Source organism: Camelus ferus, chromosome 34, assembly GCF_009834535.1.
Source record: "Camelus ferus isolate YT-003-E chromosome 34, BCGSAC_Cfer_1.0, whole genome shotgun sequence".
Lineage (NCBI taxonomy): Eukaryota > Metazoa > Chordata > Mammalia > Artiodactyla > Camelidae > Camelus > Camelus ferus.
In genome coordinates, this window is record NC_045729.1 from 9,956,813 (window position 1) to 9,978,073 (window position 21,261).

Here is a 21,261-nt window from a genome sequence, read left to right on the forward strand (position 1 = left end):
TTTTCTCTTACGTCTGTTTTTTTCCTACTAATAGTTATGCTCAGGGAAGCAGACACTCTTTGCTATCACGTAGAGAAGTCAGAAGGATTTCTGCTGGGAAATATCTGATATAATAATGAGTGTGATAAACATTTTAGACTGGGTGAATGGTTCCTGTGTTCTCTGGGAGCCTTCCATAATAGCTAGTATTGATTTTTTAATAAGAGAAAAGCTGATGAAATACAGGCTTTTATGTTAGTGAATTCAGCCAGCAACACTCTTGGGTCTCTACAGATGTTTTGCTTTTAAGCACGATGGGAATTTCATGGATTATTTTTTCCCAGCTTTTCCCAGGAGTAAATAAAAAGGACTTGCCAATATCTGGAAATATGCTCGTCTTCACCAAGGACAAGCAATTAACTCAATAGTCGATTCACCAGACGCCTGTGGCTCGTAATCCTGGGCCCTGTCCACTCATGGCAGAATTTATGACCCATGTCAAGTATTTCTCAAGTTGTAACTGGGCCATGGCACAGGAGATTAAGTTCTTTCTAAAGAAGTTAACATAAGAGTCAGTTTGAGAGAGAATTGAGGGAAATATAGATTATCCACACAGGTAGAAAATAGTCTTTTGTAAATTTAAATTTGGTTTTTCTTTTATAAGAGGCTCTATCAAAGAAAGTATGATCCTGAAACCTTTGCTGATTTGATAATCTACAGAATCCCGTAAGGAAGAAGTCTGAAGGGAAGAGTCAAGAGGTGAATAACCAGAAACAGATAATAACACGCTGCTGTCTTACATATATTTATTCATTGATCTAATGGGTCCACATTGCTTCTGATCTTTTTCAATCTCTGTAAAAGTCTAAATCTAAGATTATATGATTAATCTGAATTATTACCCTTTGCTGACAAATTTTCTTCCTTAGCCTAAAAGTCACATTTGAACAATAAAAATACAGGGAAATTTTTTGCACATACTATATACGAGAAACCTTCAACATCCAACTTTATATTATTTTATGAGAAATTATTTCAATACTTGATTAAAATATCATGTATCTGCTTATTTTAAATGAAACAATATTATTAAACCCTTTAATGATTATTTATATTACGACTCGTATGTTAGAAGCTTTCTTTTTAGGTAGGTAGAAACATTTATTAAACGAGAGAAAAAAGCCCACCCATGTGTTTCAGAATCATTTTTTTTCAAAAAGCTGTCATTTCACATTATTTTAATATGCTTACTTGTCATTCAGCGTAATTTTACTGTTACCTGAGAAACAGCATAAAACTACATTTGTACTGTTCTGCTTTGGGTTTATTTTTGAAATGTCTGTGACTGGTTAAGGTAGCTGTTAGAATGTGATACTCCTAGTATGCAGTTATTTATAGCATTTCAGGCATTTAGAAGTTATGGATACCTCATTTACTCGTGTACATGAATTTAATCTTCCTTACTGAATTGAAAACTTTAAGACCGACTGGGTCTCATATGTTAATGTATCCTCCACAGTGTCTGGCATTTAGTGAATACGCGAGAGCTCGTGGATTCATGAGTTAGACCCCGCTAGATCCCAAAAGGATATTAGAGTTGATACTACCTGGATATTTATTATGAAATGGAGTCAAGGACATGGACTCACTCCTTGCAGAGTTTCCTTTGTGGTACGAATACAAATTATGAACTATATACCATCTCATAAATGCAATATGACCTAATAGAATTGGGAGATAGAATAAAATTCTACCACTATGAGTCACTGGTTATTACGGGAAAGCCAACTCGAAGATTTTGGAGATGGGCAGAACCTTATATATCCAGTTTACACATGAAGTAACCAAAGTGTCTTTCTATATGAAGGACTACATGTTTATAATATTTTTAGAAATTCATATTTTTCAAGACAGAGAGGAGAGAAGCAAGGTGCATGTGTTGTTTAAAAATTAAAACAAGGATCAAAATCAAGTCTTCATTGCAACAAGGTCAACATTTATTTAGCACTACCCAATAGAACTTTTCTACGATGATGGGAGTGTTCTATATCTGTGCTGTCCAATATGGTACCACTAGCCAGACCTGGCTATCGAGTGCTTGAAATGTGGCTAGTGAGGACTAAGAAGCTCAATTTTAAACGTTACTCAATACTAGTAAATTTAAATTTAAATCATCAAGTGATTAGGGGATACTGTATGGACAGTGCTTTTACAGATTACAAGGATCTAGTATAATAAATTAATTGAATCCTGCTGTGTGATAGGTACTGTGCTAAGTGCTTTATATTAATTATCTAATAGGGTTATTACAACATGTAAATCAATCAATACGCATAAAGAACCTAGAATAATGCTCATGCGAATGTTCATTATTAGGATCATTTATTTATCAGCCTTACAAGGTAGATGCTATTACCTTCACTTAATAGATGAGGAAACAGAGTCCTGCTGGAGTTTAGTAACACAACCTGAGGAATGTAGACAGTAAAACACCAAGCTAGATCTCAAATCCAGCAAGGCCCTGCCACCAAGCCTGTGCCCTTAACAGCATCTAGCAGAACTGTCATCTGAAGGCTCTGAACCAATTATTTTTGATGATTATACTGACTCCAAACAAAATGCTGATTTACAAGAGATATACTTCTCTCCTACAGTTTGCTGCAATTACAAGCGTGTATGTACTTGCCCAAAGAAATCACCACCTTCTTCTCCGTGAAGATATTTCCATCAGATCCCTGTCCTCTCACCCTGACTATCTGGTCTCTCCTGTTGCCCACTGGAATGAAACATTAAACATTCCCCTGTTGGTCAACAGAGAGCACACAGGACCATGACTCAGCAGACTCAATGTACTAAACGTACTACTTTGGAGTTGAGTTGCTAGCAAGTCACCTTACGTTTTTGACCCCCAGTTTCTTAATCTGGAAAATAAGCAAGGGATCAAAGGCAGAGATTGGGAGGGGAACCAGGAAAAGTCCTTGCCTGCTCTACATCATTGGGTTGCCATAATGTGTAAATGAGGTAGTATTTCAAAAATATTTCTGAAAAATCCTAAAGCACAATGCAACTGATACAATATTCTAAATTACTGTCCTTGATCTTTAATCAAAAGATACTGAGATAACCCCTGAATACATCAATATTATTGTGAAAAGAAAGGTCTGAGACAATAACTGTGAACTGACGTTATGAATTATTAAGAAATGTGTTCATAAGCTGTACAATGGTACTTTTAGTTTGTTCATTCTATTCTGTTTTGAATAGCTCTTTTGGGAACTCCAAGCCATTAGCAAAGATAGACTACTGAAAGAGAGACATACATGAAGCTTATTATTTCTGTTATTTCCCCAGGGGACTTACCATTTCTAGCAGGTTCAAGAGCAGTTGGCTGTGCCTTCTGACAATATTATAAGCTCGACAGCAGAGCTCCACAAAATCTTGGAAATGCTGTGGGTTTTTCCCACCCTCTGTAATAAAGTACTCCATCTCTGAAGTAAAAATAAAAGGTGCTCGGTCCCTATAAACCAAAACAATGGCAATTATATGCAGGAGGAGAAATGGTTTGTAGGGTTAAATTAGGCAGTTACAACTCCTTATTTCTATTCGACAGTTTTTGCTATTTTCTCTCTACTTTAATGGGTGAACCAAGTTCGTTGCAGGACAGCTGGAAAAATTTGCTAATTGTAGCCTTTAAATAAGTACTTGAGCTCCAACAGAGAAGGAAGGACAAGTGATTTTACAAAGTTGCCTGTATTGTCTCAAATAGTTAATTCCAGGTTGTATTTGATGTGACTATTACCCATTAAAAACTAATGGAAGGACCAATTAATAATGAAGGCGATTTTACAGAAAATATATTTACTGCTAAATTTTGAAATGATAGAATAGATAATGTATTCAATGTGATAATTTTTTTTTTACTTTATTATTATTTTTTTCCTTAGACGGTATGTTGATCTTTTAGGAAAAACAGTTTCAGGTAAAAGCTAAGATATAGTGGGCCAACATTAGCCCCAGGACTCACCCTCTTGGGCTCCCCTGGGCCCCACAGCCAGCCTCAGCTAGGACCCGGCCCCGCCCACCAGTGGGCTGGCAGCTGCTGCGTGAGGCAGGGCCTGATGGCCAGCCAGGGAGGGGTCTTGTCATCTACTGCCTGTGACTTTGGACAAGTTATAACAACTAAGACTTCTTGCTGTCATAGTTCTTGATTTGTAAATTAGAGAAAGTAATAGTCGCTACCTTGAAAGATTAATTAAGATTAATTAAGCTTGCACATCAAGTATTGATAAAGCTTTAAAGAGTACTTTTGACTATTTCCTTTAGAATCTAACCCTGAATACTGAATGATGCAGCGCCACACTAAGGAGCACTTGCTTTCTGTCACTCCTGGTGATATTCCACAGCAACTGGAGAAGAGCTATGCATTTCAGTACTGGTAATGGAGTCAGGGGATGTGGAGAGTGGAACGGAAGGATAGAGAACTCCAGCAAGGGCTCGTGAAAGTAGAATCTACCTGTTGTGCCCTGTGAATATACATATTTCTTCCTTTTATAGTATAGTTCATCTAGTATTTATTTGAGCAACTGATAAAGCCAGTAAATGGACACGTACAAAGGGACGTGTATAAACACAGGCTTGAAAGGCTCAAGTGTTTGAATACGTATTTGTATCCTGAACTGAAATGTGGGACTCAGTGATGAGGCACATTTTATTTTTATTATTGAAAGTATTAATACTAATTTCATGAATTAAAACGGTTTTTGTCCCCAAGAAACATCACAGTCACGTTAAAATATACTGTTTTAAATATTTCTAAAAGCCGCAGACTCCCATCATAGTGAATGGTGATATTAGCATACAAAGAAATGACTACAGAGTACACCGGGGAATGGAAGCCTACAGTTTTCCTGGTATCACAAACGACCTACATTTCAGAGAGCACATTTTGCTGTCCAACAAAAAGAACACAAGTCTCTTGTCTAATATCCATGAGTTAATTGAAAAGGCAGACTTGGAATCTCCAATGGATAGGATAGAACCTTGTATAATTAGACAACACAGGAAACCTCAAATGTGCAATATAATAAGAACATAAGGGTGCAGGTACTATTGCAAAAAGAACATTTAACGTCCTGTGAGATCTCCAAGCTCTCAGCAAGTATTAACTAAGGAGACCCTTACCAGTAATCTCTTAAGTGTAGAACATATTTTTTCCCCAATCTAGCCTCTTTTGCAAACACACTGTGGGTCTTAAGTTAACTCCTGGAGGTCCCTGATCTTTAATAGCCTAATAACTTTAAATTCTGACTCTGGAGTTACTCCCAGGCTCAGGGACATCGTTCTCTCTTATTTGAAAGGGTATTTAAAACAGCTACCTCTTCAAAATTATCAGTCCTACTTTCCTAAGTCTGGTATTTTGGCTGAGAGCTCATAGTAGGTCAGGATTTTATGAGAATGGGAAGAGATTGGTCAGCTCCTCCAAATTCCCATGTTTTTTCCCCTTGAGCTTGAGGTTCAAGGGAAAGTGTACAGTTATGCTTTGCATGGAATTCCAGTGTATGTGTGGAACAGAAATTAGTCTGGATATAAGGAAAAGATGATCAATGCTATAATGCCTCGGTGACAATGAATGGCAGTACTGCATTTTAGGACTAGGTTCCAAAATCAGGTCGAAGCTGAAAATCAAGAATCGCCTAAGTCACCTCTGAAAACATTTAAAATACTCTTAACGTTACCATATGCATGATCAAAATTTAGGTATCAAGCTTGAATGGACCTTTTATCTCTTACTAACTTTAACACCAGAGTGCTTCTCCCAGCACAGAGTCAGGTACCGTTTCTTCGTCTGGGCACCAGATGAAGTGCTAATACTAGTTCATACTTAGGAGACACACTAATGTCTTTCTTTAAAAACCAGATTCAGGCTCAGGACTATGAGATGCATATATTGACAGGCACATTGTACGCTTGGACCAGCTGAGGAGTCAGCACTCAAGTCTTCCATCTTACGCATGTTTTGTTCTCAGTGGGGCACGGGGTGCAGAAAGGCAGAATCCTTACCCTGTTTAAATTGTCCTCCCTCTCTCTTTCCTTCCCACCTTCCCTTTCTCGTTTCCTTCCTTTTATTCCCTCTCTGTCACAAATTTTTCTTCCTTTCTCAAGCACCCTTCATTCTTTTCATCTGAAAATCTACAAGTCTCTCTTTGAAGAAAAGTCACCATTCGTCGGTTGGTTTTTTCATTGGAGAAACTTTCTTTATTTAACTTGTAATGGGAAGGAGGTAGATATAAAGGTTACTCAAAAGAAACTAGGTGATAAACATAGCGGAATGACAAGGTGAAATAGAAGAGGGAGAAACAACAGTGAGAAGTTGGGAATGATAAAACAAACTTCATTTCTTGAAATTGTCTTGGAACCGTGTGAGAGCACTTTGAAAACCCAAAGCACTATTCAAATGCTAGGTGTCATTTGCCTGGGACTGGCTTTGTGACTGGGGGAGGCCTTTGTAAAACCTACAATGTACCAAATGTTTATTCAATGACTTCATTGTGGTAGAGTACACATAAAATAAAATCTACCATCTCAACCATTGTTAACTGTACGGTTCACTGGTATTAAATATATTCACAATGCTGTGCAACCATCATTACCATTCACCTCCACAATTCATCTCTTAAAACTGAAACCCTATATCCATTAAATGACAACTCCCCATTCCCCCTGCCTCCCCTGGCTCCTGGCCACCACCACTCTACTTTCTGTAGCTATGATCTGAAATACTCTTAGAACCTCATATAAGTGGAATCCTATAGTCATTTGTCTTTTTGTGACTGGCTTATCACTAGCACAATGTCCTCAGGATTCATCCATGTGGTAGCATGTGTCAGAATTTCCTTTCTTTTAAGGATAAATAATATTCTATTGTATGTAGACTCCATATTCTGCTTATCTACCCATCTCCTGATGGGCATTTGTGTTGCTTCCACATTTTAGTTACTGTGAATAATGCTGTTATAAACATGGTTGTACCAATATATCTTTGACACCCTGCTTTCAATTCTTTTGGGTATAGACCCAGAAGTGGATCCTATGGTAATTCCATTTTTATTTTTTTGAGGAACAACCATTACGGTTTTCCATAGTAGCTGTACTATTTTACATCCCCACTGACATTGCATAGAGGTTCCAATTACTTCACATCCTTGTCAAAACTTACTTTCTGTTTTTTTGATAGTAGCCATCCTAAATGGGTGTGAGGGAGAATGTATCAAATTTTGAGTTTCACCTCCTGGACTCCCACATGTAAAGTGGCTGTCAGGTGAAAATTCCCTTGGTAAATTTCTGTTTAGAAGAACAGAATATGGCAAGTTCTTAGTAACTTTATCTGCAGGAAGGCTGTAGTTTGTCAGGTCAAGAGACATAAATTTCATGGCTTTTTTTGTAGTGATCCTTCAATTAACCAAAACGGAGTCTTCTGCTAAGTGTCAAGCACTAGCTAGGTGCTTAAGATACAAAGATGTCCTTATGGTACTCACAGTTAGAGAGGTATGGGAAAATGTGTTTTTTTCCTAGTAAATTCAGATGCAACTGAGTCTGAGTTAAATGTTTCTTGATAAACAATCTTGTGAATAACAGACTGGTGAAATTCACCTAGTTTCAAAGAATACTAAGATAGTAATTAAAGCATGTGGCAGATCATTAATACCTATACAGCATTTGGATTATTATGAATATTGTATTAAATGACTGGACGAAGACAAAAATTAATCTTTTAATCTGCTAAGGGAGTTTTTTTTTCCCCCAAAGATGGTTAAATTGAGGATGTTTAGAATATAAATAATACTCAAATTAGAACTTAAACATTAAACATTTTAAAATTAGTGGTAATTAACTATTGAGGATAATGTCAAAATGATTATAGATATGGGGAATTTTTATGACTGATACTGAGATGAAAATTCTGAGATTAATTATATTAGATAATTGTTGATCTATTGGGATAAAACTTGAAAACTAGGTATAAGCTATTTTGTAAAGACAGATAAAATATTTTGACCACCTAGGTATAAATATTTTAATAGGAAAAGAGATTTTGAATTTTATTTTGTTGAGTTCTGAAATGATTTTTCATTTGTTTCAAATGGATTTATATCTTATAGTGTGGTAGTAAATATTTAATAACCAGCTCATTCCTCTTAGGAGAAAAAGGCTCTGATTTGTGACATTTGCCAATTTTCATGATGTACATTCTCCCACTATGACTGATTTCAGGCTACCAGTGTTATACCATTGAATGTAGAATTAAGAGGAAATACACACAATAGGCTCTTGCAAGCCAGTGTAAGCCAGATCCAGCACACCTCCTGCTTACAGTCTGAAATTATATCAGGAGTCAAGAATGACTTGGTGAAATAACCTTACAGTCTAATTAAACCTGACCAATAGTGCAATCTAGTCCATCATTCAACAAGCCTCAAGGTCAGAGAGCTTAAAGAACTAATTGTTCAAATTATGAATTTCAAATCACATACTTGAAAAAGTACCAAAATAAGATATTAAGATAATTTTAGACAAAAGGAAATGATAGTTACCTAAAGATGCATTCTCATTTCTTGTCACTTCCTTTGGAATACTTCCATTATAATTAACTGCAATAAACACTTATAGAGCCCTCATTCAGTGCTAGGAACTCTTCTAAGCACTTTACATACATCAATTAATTTAATCTTCAAAGCAAGTCTGTTTTATAATTGATTAAACTGAGGCACAGAGAAGCCACAGAGAAGCCATTTGTTTGAGGTCACATCATTAGTAAATGATTTGTAAGGGGTTAAAAAAAAAGTCTGTCTCCAGGGTATTCGACCTTAACCTCTGCTCATATGGCTTCTAAAATTATCTAGAAAGAAGGCTGCAAGAAAGACTTCATCCAAGTCTAGTATTACTGAAGAGAAAGGCCATGTAGACTGGAAATAAAGTCTGAAAAAATAAGACAGTGAGCTAGGAGAACAAAAACATCGCCAATAAAGGCCTTCCTTAATTTCTCCTCTGTAAGAGAAAGTTACTGTCAAGAAATTATTGAATTTAAATTTAGAGTTTATTACAATAATATCTTTATGTAATGAAAAAATTATATAGAAATCATTGTTACAGGGGAATTTTGAGTGAAAAATTGGGGATGCGCAATTTGTTAACCACTTTCATGTGAATATTTGTGAGAGAAAATAAAGAAATGAAGATAATAATTAAGCAATACTTCAAAAGGAAAACCAACTGATTTCAGAAAGTTGGTGAAGGTTCTCATTGTTTCCACTGCAGGGATTAGCCAGCTTTTCCCCCAGAATCGGTAAGTAATGCTGGGGTTGAACTGTCCTGTGATTTAATCTGCTGCTGTAAATCCCCTTGGTCTAATCTCATAATTAAAACCAGTAAGAAAGAATTGCTTATTTATGTACAGGACGTGAAGTCCTTCAAATTCATAACTGAGTTGTAATTTTTTTTCTTTCTTCAAAGTTAGAAAGTCTACAGGAGTCTCAGATTTGGTCTAAGCATGAAGATGGGCTTTATAGATAATTTCTGGAAAACTGAATTCAGAGGAACGGTTCAGGGACACCTGAGCAAGAACTCCAAATGAGAGTGTTGCTGGGATGACTGAGCGTACGTCAAGAATCAGGAGAGCTCAATGTTTGTAAACATTTCTTAAACAGAATCACACAGATGGTTAGTGTGAGATGTTCTGGAATGATGATGTAAGTATGAGTGTAAAAGGGCGATGGCCCAGCAAGAAATCCCGTTATTTCTCAACATCCTACTTGTAAGGCGAATGTCACTTCATTGCTGCTTCCTCTTGAGGAAACCAAGGGAAAAATCTCTCCCCAGATGTACTGCATTTGCTTCTGCTTTGTTGGCCTGCTAATGCCCATTATTAAGTTCTGTATCCCTGGCTAAGGGGTAAATCAGCCACTTAGAGAGGGGTTTCACGTATGTATGGATTTCTTTTTGTTGACCCACAACCCATCCACAACTGGAAACTGTACTCTCTATGCGAAATTGAGCAATGATTTAGGCAATTGTATTATGAAGTAAAATCAGTTAATGTATGTTAATAACACTTTATAAACCATAAAAAGTCACACAAATACTTTCCTTCTCCGTGTTTTTATGGAGTAGACAATAGGAGAAACACATGTGTCAGGGACACATATGCTCTTTACTCCCAGTGGTCGTAGCATTTTATCTTAAATAGCATGATCCTAGCTTAGTTGTGGTTATTACTGGAGCATTATATGGCCTTGTAGGCTAGCGGGAGGTTAGGATAGTCAGAGGGCATGAGTGACAAACCAGGTCTTGTACATCAGGGTCTGCAGAAGAAGTGAGGTGGACCGAGGCTTTTCTCTGGAGATCAGTTCTATAATGTAATAAATGTAGCACGCATAAGAATTCTCATTTATCCTAGGGGGGATCTTGATTTATAAAAGGCCTTTTGTCTACTTAGCAACCAAGAAGAGCAACCATTGGACCTAGAAAGGAAGAAATCAGCTGTCTATTGAAACAATACTCAAATGAACTCCAGAAACAACTGAAAGAGACTTGGAAGAAAATTATTAGGTGCTGCCTACAATTCAAAACATATAGTGAGTAATAGTGAGTGGGTCATAATGCTGCAACTGGCCTTCTTAGCTGGTGCTCAGTCATCAATAATCTCAAGCGAAGACGGTGCCAACTTCATTTTCTTTCATCTAATTAATAATTATTGAATGATTGAGGACTTACTGTGAATAGTTTATTGGCTAGCTAATTCAGCAAATATCAAAACATAGTGTAAGGGTGACTCTGTGCTGGGCACAGATTTATGACTTTGCAGCAGTTGCATAAAAAAATATTGAAATCATCACAGTACACAAGCAGCAGGAACTGTTGTAACATCTACAAACAAACTGGTTTCCACCTTTTCTATGGACCCTGGTGCGTATCTCTATTACAGCACCTAACATATTGTTTAGTAACTTGTCCTTTACTTTCTATGTTTCTCCAACTGAAACTTTTTCTGTAGAACTGGAAAATCTTTGTGCATCTTTTACCCATCCCCATGGTCAACACAGATGCTGGTCAAATAAATGAGTAAGGGTTAACCCAAGTTCTCAGTGGAAAATACAGCAAAATAAAGAAGTTAAAATTTTAATCTAATCTTTACATTTTAAGGAAAGGGTGGATTCTAGGGAAAAAAATGTTACGAGTAAATTATGTAACATGCTTATGTTTGTTAATTAATACTTGTCCTTCATAAACTAGGTATCTCTCCTCTATGGTGTTCTAATGGTCTATACATTTATCTCTGCCTTCCACATTTTAGAATAATTTTTTACGTTTCTGTCTTCTTAGTATTCTAAAGAAAGAGTAAGCCCTGCTGAGGTGGTAAATGTGTATTATTCATCTTTGTATCACCACTGGTTTATCATAGTCCTCGGCACAAGGACCATCCTCAATAGATGATTATGGAATGAATCACTATGCGGTGAATCTTCCTGAGCTTACTCATTGAAGAAGGAAACATACTGAAAACAATAAAAAGTAAAACAATTCCATTTGTATGCCTCTACAAAATAGGAGATATCAATTTATAAGGATTAAACCATATTACATAGTTTATATTGGCGATTTAATCCGAGATTACGCCCATCTGGTGAAGTTCTTGTTCTGCTTTGAGACATCGTGATTTCTTCTATTGAGGAGATTGTTTTTCAGCTAAAAGTGACTGATTAGTCTTTGGAATGGTCTGAGCCCATTTCCACCTTAATGTGGAGTATCTTTTTAAAGAAAGGGGCTTTTAGTCTTAGACTTCTGGTTTCCTTGCCCCCAGATCAAATAAAATAAAATAAAAATCTGTTCACATCCGCCAGTCTTTTCCATTTCAGTAAATGATACAATTGTTGACTAAGAACAGAAATCCAGGAGTCGTCCAGGACTGTTTTTCTTTCTTCTTCTACCCACTGGGCCCCTTCTCCCAGCCCATTAATTACTGCCAATGTCCAATCAATTAACAGGTCCAGTGGCTCAGATTCCAAGATATATTCTGAATTTGTCAGTTTTCACCACTGCTTTATGATTAAGGTCTTGCTTTAACTATTGCAATAGCTTCTTAACTCATCTCTCACTACTTTACAGGACAGCAGGAGAGAACTTTGAAATCCACTGAAACCTGTCAGTGCTTTGCCTCTGAATGTAAAATAAAAGCCAACCTCTACATCATGTCTTCAGTGCCCTACTTGATCCGGCCTCCACCGGCCTCTTCACCTTGACCTCCTACTGCCTGCCCCTCTTTACCCCACCTCGAGGCCCCAGGCCTTCAGCTTGTCACTGGAACATGCCATGCTTATTCCATGCTCATAGCTGTTATTTTTTGCTGTCCTCTCTTCCTGTAGTATGTGCCTTGTGCATCTCCACAAGGTGACTGCTCACCACACAGCTATCTCTGATTTCTTCAGGAGGCCTCTTTAAAATAGCATCCCTGCCCCAGTTACTTTCAACTCCATTTCTCTGCTTTAGTTTCTTAGGAAGAAATTAAACTCCTCATTTCCTCATGTTATCTTGTTTAATGTCCATCATCCCTACTGAAGAGATCAGGGTTTGCATCTGCTTTGTTCACTGTTGTATCCCCAGAGTCTTCAATGGTAGGTACTTACTAAATATGTCCGGAATGATTCGAGCCTGACTCAGTGCAGGAAGTGTGCTCATTTTATGATAGGTAGACCAGGGTGGTGATTGCTTTGAGCAATATACCAGATGCACTGAGACCATGAGCTCATACCTCATTTTCCATTCAAGGCTTATAAGAAAATGAAAATATTACATTTCAGACAATTCAGACTGCAACAGGATTAGTATCCTGTGGAAAGAAGGCCAATTTAGTCCACTAATAAGTTGAGGAAACCTAATTTGTTCCATTAACAATCTACTGAAAATAATCTTTCCTTCAATATTATTGGATATATAATGGTGCTTATGTTACCTTGGGGGATTTGAGAGATGGGGAGCAAGTCATCTGCTGGGTTTCCGTGCCATTACATGTTATAGATCACTCCAGAAGATGGCTTAATTATCGTAATAAACGTCATTTGAGCACTGACCTTTTTATCCCTCCGAATGTTTGTGCGTGACCTAAGAATTTCCCGAAGTCAATATGAAACACGTGGCCTGACTTTGTCAGCATGATATTGTCATTGTGTCGGTCACACACTCCCAGGATGAACGTTACCACACACCAGCCAGCACAGGAATAGAAAAAGTTCCTCAAGGCCTAATCGGTTGAAAAACTAGTAGCACAAAAATAACATACAAACAAAATGAGCAAACACAGGCGTAATGGTAAAAGTAGGACAAACAGCAAAATTATATAATCAAGAACCACTTCTATATCTCAGTTGAGAGGATGTGATTAAATGGTTGCTTCCTGATATGCTGCAGAAGCACATGGAGTGATCTGTTCTTTAGCCAAACGAATGTTTTCATTGAAATTGGGGAAAATATCTTTCATTCAGTTAAAGCTAATTTTCATAGTTTACTAGAGAGGATTCCTGGTGTGATTTGTTAATGTCTCAAATGTACAATATAGGATGATTTTTTTTTCAAGGTAAAAGAAGAAGGAACAATATGGCCCAATATTGCCTATTCCCACAGAAATTTAAAATATCGATTTTTGAATATTTGAAATTTTAACACAGAAAAAATTATATTGAGATATCTATAACACTTTATGTTTATCTTTACAAATAGGTCATCCAATTGGTGTCCAAGAGGGTTTTGGTACAGCACGTATCAGGGAAGGCCTATGCGGGTGAAAGAAGGTTCCACTATGTTAGTTGTGACTTATGTTTCTTTAAAGAACAGAGGTTACAGTGCCAAAATTACTCTTTTTTATTAAAAAAAAAGTCTCCTGGATATATATCATTTTCATCAGTGATACAACAATGAGTGCAACCATGGTGTAACCATGAGTGATTGGCTGAGCCACAGTTACGAGCCTTTTCGACTGGTGAGGCTGACTGGTGGGCGTGGAAGTTCATTTAACAGGACCACATGCCAGGACTCCTTAGCTCCAGGTATCCCAAGTGCCTGAGCCAGCACTTTGTCTGTTTAGATTTTCTCCACTCATAAAGTGAAGATAATAAAATATGACCTTCATGTGGTGGTTGTGAACATCAAATGTATGTGTAAACACCTCGAACAGTAAAACCCCAGGGGTTTGTGCACAACTCAAGTTACAATTTGAGTAATGGCTAAAAAAAATAGATTTCAAGATAATCTCATCTAACTCTTTGTTATTTGGCCTCCAAAACCTGTATTTCGCTCTACTCCAATCCCACAGAAACCTGGAATAGATGAACTGTTGGGTTTCTCTTTCATGGTCCATGCCAGCTAGGGTGACTGATCCTCCCAGTCTGCCCAGGACAGAAGAGTTTCCAAGAATGAAGGATTTTTAGTGTTCAGGACAGTTCTGAGGCAAATCTAACGCTGGCCCATACTGCATTTTGTGTGCCTTAGCACAAAGGTGTCCCTGCCTCTGGGTGGACCCAGAAATACCAGTTCATGCCTTGGCAAGTGGGACGAGGCCTGGCTCTTGCCAACTCACCCCCAGTATCTGGGAGCCCTGGTAGAGGGAAGAATCTATACGACTAACTGTACACTGTAAGCTGGATGCCAGGGTAAAGTGGGAAGAAATGTTTGCAGTTAAATGAAATAGTACATTTTATAAAGTGCTGAGATATGGAAAAATACAAACTCTATTATGCATTCCTCAAATATTGAAAGAGTAAGGCATGATAAAATAGAACTTGGCAGAAGAAATATATTGCAAAGGAAGGAGGGAGATTTACAGGAATTATAGATTGAGTACAAATAGGGACATCATCGCAGGTAAGATTGCTGTAAGGGAGGCAGCTGTGCAAAGAGAATCTTTACTGACAGCCCAGAACTGCACCTAGAGGGAAAACCAAACAGTGACATTTTTGTCCAGTTAATATACCATTTATACTGTGTCATCATTAATGGCTGATGACTGAGTGAATTAGAACTCAAGATGTATTTAACTTACTTTTTTACAAATCAGAGTATCTAATGAGCCAGAGTATATCCTTACTTAAGTACATTATTTAAAATTAGCTCCAGAAGGACAAACCTTTTCATAAGCCGCCTTTGAAGGGTTGTGCTGACTGAACCATTTTTTGATTGTATTTTCTTTCAGCGGTCCTATCAGTCCAGAATGGCGATGGATTTTCGCTAGGGTTACAGCATCAGGCACCATCTGCACCAATCCTGCTTGATTAAAAAAAAAAGAGAGAGAGATTATGGAAATCATTCTTTCTTAACAGGATGAGGGGTAGTTAGGAAATGCATCTTGATCTAGGTAGCAATAACAGTTGCCAACACTACTTGGATTACCCTCTTCATTTCCAAATCTTTTCTGGAAGAGTCTTACTTAGACGGTATTCCTTCTAATTTATTCTAAATCCTGGGGAGCGATGAGGCTCCTTGTTACATTGGGATCAGACGTATGAGAAGCAGCTGTAATTTACTTCCTAGAACTACAGTAGAGAGCCAATCTAGATGGTCTCCCAGCGACCCCACTGAATCAAGAGTAGTGAATTAAGTAACATACAGCTTGTGCATTCATTCACAGTTTAAGGGAGGACATTCAAACTTGTATAACAAGCATATTTATGATGTAAGTGAATCAAATACAATCTCCATGACAGATATTTTAAATATATTATAAAAATCAATGTGCAGGTTAATAAAAGCTTCACTGCTCAATGTTTCATTTCTAGGAGTGAAGCGAGTAACTCTGCAATAAACATGGGAAAAGCCACCTGCTCTTTCCTTCTCAGTCAACATTAAAGGGAAACGATGATAATAATTCTTTTAAAGGGAGCATATATTGACTGAACTTCAAAAGGACCTTTGCCCCACTAGCCATGCATCCAATAAAGCTTGTCTTCATAGTGTTCCTAAGGTTATTGGAATATAAACATTTTCAAATCTTTGGATGTTTATTCTGTACAGAGCAGCTATTTATTTATTTTTTAGGGTCAGGGGATCATGTATATTATACAGATTGTGTCTTGCACGAGGGTGCCTGCTATAAGTGCATCTGAACTGGTTTATGCTGCAGAACAGCAATTTAAGCCCATATTTAAAACTCTCCCAGGACTAGTGTCTACAAAAGAAACTGAAGTGTACAGGCTCCGTACATAAAGTCATTGAAAGAAACTAAAGTCTAGAATCTCTGATTTCCACAACCTTGACAACTGCAAGGGCTGTGAACACAAATGCCCGAAGGGACCAGGGTCACAAATGTAACTAAATGAAAAGAGAGGTGGTTGAGTTTTAAAAATGGACTGTTTCATGATCTACCTTAGAAATATTAAAATAAAACAACAAATAAGCAGATCACAGTAATAGTAAGCAGAACACATTTCTGTGCTGGATTTGGCCAGTGGCAGCTGGCTGCAGCCTTAATATCTCTCTCTCTCTTTTTTTTTTGCAGCCTTAATATCTTAATAAACAATAGCTCAGTTATGACCATTAGGAATCTACTTTGCTGAATCAGAAACTTAAACATAGGGAGTGGTAACTGAATGCTGCAAAAATAATCTATTAAAATACTTTTGTTAAAAACAGTAAGAAAGAAAGAAACTTAACACCCCAGAGACAAATCCTGGGTATATCTTTAATATCATAACACCTCTCCCTCCGCCCCGACAGTACTCAGCTCTTGTGCAGGTTTTCTCATGCTTATAAAGTGAGAAAACAAATGTAAAGCATTACATTTAATAGTAATACAATTACTCTGGAAAGATTAATATAGTTTTTCTTACTAATCCTGAAAATTTCTCTTATTTTTTTCAGTTCCCCCATTTAACACTTCCTAACAGAACATCACCGTTCTACCTGGTTCCGGAGTGCTTCATTGCCACCTCATATCTGACCATGACCAAAATGAGGACTGAGATTATTGTACCCCTTAGACATGGTGCTGGAGTAACGTCAGTTACTTCTCAGACCACATTTGTCTTCAGGGAGTTCATCATTGCTAAATTCCAAGCCATTTATCATCAGTCTTTCATTGCTGACCAGCCAGAAAACTTTGCACCTAATTTATAACAATCATGGTGGCTAAATTCTGCCCATTAATTAAAACCATAAATTACACTTCAGTACATTTTAAGCTAGTATGTGTCATACACCTGTTAAAAACTTCTAGCATAATTCTGTGCACACTGACTAATCTATGGGCTCCATTCTTTCTGTTCTCTAATGCAGCATTTCTCAAATTTTCTGCCCATATGTATCAACTGGGGATCTTGTTAACATGTAGGTTCTTATTCAGTAGGGTGAGGGTGGGGCCTGAGATTCCGCATTTCTAACAAGCTCCCAGGTGATGTCATTGCTGCCGGTCCCTGGGTCACACTGTAAGTAGCAGGGTTCTTAGGGACAAAACTTTCCCAGATGGTACCACACAAGGCAGTGTTTCTCAAAAGGGGGTGCACGATACACATCAGAGCAGCTTTTTGGAATCACTGAGACATGAACCCCCCACTCTACACCCCCACCCCACCCCTGCCCAGTGGAGACCCTGATTTAGTACCCTCATTGGGTCCTAGTTACATCCGCTCCTCCAATTTTCCTATGTAATTTTTATGCCCACCAAATTTAGAGCAAATTTGGAGTGATGAAATAAATCCTAAAAAATTTTTATCTGCCCTGATCGTGTCTCCCAAAGTTCTTATAATATCATATACAAAGTAGTCATGAAGATTATAATAAACAATAATGTTGATAAATGGAGATCCCTTCTCAAGGGCACAAACTCCATTTAAGTCATTTTAGTATTCCCTAGCTTACTCTGTGACATTTCTCGAGAATACTAGATATTCAATAAGCCTTGGAATACGATTAAAAATGGAACGTAATCACCTAAAAAAGACATTTGCTTTAATGACCTCCATTTTTCTTGAAGAAGCATTTGGCCAGTGTAATGCCCTCTGAAATCTTACAACTATGGAAGACTTTTGGTAGACAGTGGGGAAGAGTAACTTATTTGTCTTATGACATCCATAACTTTGGGCAAGTCTACAGTCACTTATGTTGAATCATTTTATTAACTTTAAAAGCTTTAGGCTTTGTTACATTCTATGACTATAAACAGAGAAATGAGGAAGCTAGAATTGAAGAATTCAACTGAGGTTAGTGTAGTATTCAATTTCTGAAGAGAAAGTAATCTGCGTGACATCAAAAAGCTCATCTAGCTTTATTCTTCCTCCTTCAACATATGAGGATACGAAAGAATTAGGTCATCTATGTGAGAAATGGTTGTGTAAAACTCAAGGAACAGTGATCTCAGAGTAGCAATAACAAAAGACGTAGGAACTAGAGCTTCAGGACTTCAGGGGTGGGACACCTGGCCTGGAAACAAGGGTCATATCATCAGAAATAAATGGGTAGTACGACCTGCAACAGCAACCCTGAGGTCTCCAGTTGCCAGCTAAGCTAACTAGAAGGCGCTTCCACACTTGGCTTCTAAACGCTCGAGTCACAGCTGGCCGGGGTAATGAGCCTAGTGATGGGACCTCAGGAACGGGGGGACCAAGCAGTAATAATTTTGTTTTTTTGAGGTGATGGGTTTAAATTGTGGCACTGCCTGAGTTTAAAAAAAAAAAAAAAGGGACAACATAGTTTTAGGCCCCTTTTCCAGTTCTGTGACTTTTTTATTCCTTTGTTTATGCAGATGTATTTGCTATAATCCATGCCAACTAATGTAACGAAATTCTTAGGGGCAATGGCCACACGTAAAAAATTACAAGAAACCTTAGAAATCATTTCTTCTATTTATCATGATTATAATTAAGTATAACTTTTACCTCTGAAGTTTGGGTAGTTATTTGGGTGGATCATTGACATTATTTTCATTGAAAATGTGTATAAATGTAATTATATTTCCATATTAAAGTTGTGGCTTTTTATAAAGGAAAAGAAATGCTGAAGTATGTTTAAAGTTTGCATGTATAGTTATCTTTGACTGTTGATATTATACTTCAGTCAAAAGTCTTCTAGAAACTAAATGCATGTTTATAATGTATTGAGAATTTTCAGAACTCCTTTCAGCATTCACAACTTTGTAAGTTTTGTGTTAATAGGCAACAGTTGTAGTTTTTTGAATGAGTAGATTTTTTTATTATTAGTTTACAAAAGGAGAAAAAAGTATGAGTTAGCTATTAATGTAATTAACCCTTGAAGACACACAAAAGGATATCACAGTTAACATTTAGATTGTCAAAGTCCTAATTAACAGGTAGAAGGATATTATGTTTTATATAAATTATTTTGGCTTTTTGTTTTTGATAACAATTCTTTGTTAAAAAGAAGAATGACTATGTCTAGTTCTTTGGATTCTCAAATTTGTCATCTTAAATGAAAGCTGTGGAAAGTCTGGTGGCATATTACTGATGAACACACGAGATAAATAATGTAAGTCAAACCACCTTCCAATCTATTACTGACCTTGGCCTTTTCCTGTGGATAGACATCTATAGATGATCATTTGCATATCCAGGCCCTCCTGCAGCCAAATATTGTCCATCACTTGAATAATCTGCAGAACAAGCATATCCTGACGAAGATCATCTCCAGCCTGTTAAAAACAAAATTACAGACTCTGGTTTCTCCTTGAATTCTATTAAAAGCTTTCATATTACGGTATATATCATTTCTTTCCTTGAATCGTTTTCCAGCCTGTCTTAGGATGGTTTCAATGGTTTTATTAGCTGTAAGAGTACCTTGTGTTTCTCACAGAAGATCAAAGAAAATGAGACCTTTCCTTTAAATGATTACAGAGCTTTAGCCATCATGTCAGAAGCTGCCCGGAATGCTGTTCCCTGATAATAATCTTTCAATTTATTATCCATGTACAATATCTTAGAGTCAGCGTCTAGTGAAGAGAGGTTGGATGAATGTTTATTCAAATTTCAAACTCAGCCAAGAGAGATCTCTTTCTAAGGGAAACATTATTTGCTGTGCCATAAATGTATGCATGGAATATACACTCAGAATACCAAGCGCTTTTTGGCTAGGAGAATAAATAGCACACATCTGATTCCTCAGACTTTGAATTACTGACTTACTATGAAGGCAGTTAAAAAGTTTTCAGAGTTAATGGCCTTTGATGGTAATAAAAATGAAAGAGGGGTAATTTTCTAGCATAGGTGAAGGAAATAGAATATGTCCAAAGGGGAAGGATAGTTCTAGGTTTTAACTAGTAAGAGGCTTAGTTTTGAAAATGTTTTCTCAACTATATGCAGAAAACTACGCCAAGATGAGATTTTGTGTTGTTCTTTCTTTTCTTCACCAAAAATGCAGTGCCTTGGGACGGTTAATGCTTGAGGCTACACAGGCCACAGCAAAAGTATGGCTGTGGGTCATTAGCCTCAAAACTAGTTCGAATCTATCAAAAAATTCACTCTGAGACCTTGTCTGGCTTGGCTGAATAATTTATTAAATTAACTGAATGACTGGCAAATGCTTACATTTTACTTACAGCTCCTTCTTTAGTCCTTTTTCCACCTGTCTGTAACCTTGTTACTGCCCTTTACTGTCCTATGGGATTCATAGCAGCACTATTTACAGTAGCCAAGGCATGGAAGCAACCTGAATGTCCATTGACAGATGAATAGATTAAGAAGTTGTGGTATATTTACATAATAGAATACGACTCAGTCATAAAAAAGAATAAAATAATGCCATTTGCAGCAACATGGATGGGCCTGGAGATTGTCATTCTAAGTGAAGTAAGCCAGAAGAAGAAAGAAAAAATATGACATCACTTCGATGTGGAATCTAAAAAAATGACACAAATGAACTTATTTACAAAACAAAAACAGACTCACAGACATAGAAAACAAACTTATCGGTTATGGGTGGGGAAGGAGAGGAATGGAGGGATAAACTGGGAGTTTGGGATTGGCAGATATTAACTACTATATATAAAATAGATAAGCAACCTACTATATAACACAGGGAACTATATTCAGTATCTTGTAACAACCTATAATGAAAAAGAATGTGGAAAAGAATATATGTATGTATATGTATAACTGATTTACTATGCTGTACACCAGAAATTAACACAACATTGTAAACAGATTATACTTCAATAAAAAAATAAAAGAATAAAAGAGAAGACAACTCAAATTACCAAAATAAGCAAGTGCTAGCAGATAAGAATTTTATGTT

General features: G+C 37.1%; 1 protein-coding gene across 6 annotated transcripts in view; it reads right to left on the bottom strand.

Moving 5' to 3' along the window:
• PIK3C2G (phosphatidylinositol-4-phosphate 3-kinase catalytic subunit type 2 gamma) overlaps positions 1–21,261 on the bottom strand; it is a 266,459-nt gene that overhangs the window by 72,088 nt on the left and 173,110 nt on the right. For all 6 annotated transcript variants that reach the window (XR_004317065.1, XR_004317067.1, XR_004317066.1 and 3 more), the window contains 4 exons: positions 19,534–19,663; positions 15,152–15,288; positions 13,104–13,273; positions 3,340–3,496 (listed from right to left, as the gene is read on the bottom strand). Coding sequence is in view for 3 of the 6 variants with exons in the window: in XM_006192094.3 (XP_006192156.2) it covers positions 3,340–3,496; positions 13,104–13,273; positions 15,152–15,288; positions 19,534–19,663 (594 nt within the window). In the remaining 3 variants the exon portion in view is untranslated. The remainder of the gene's footprint in view (positions 1–3,339; positions 3,497–13,103; positions 13,274–15,151; positions 15,289–19,533; positions 19,664–21,261) is intronic.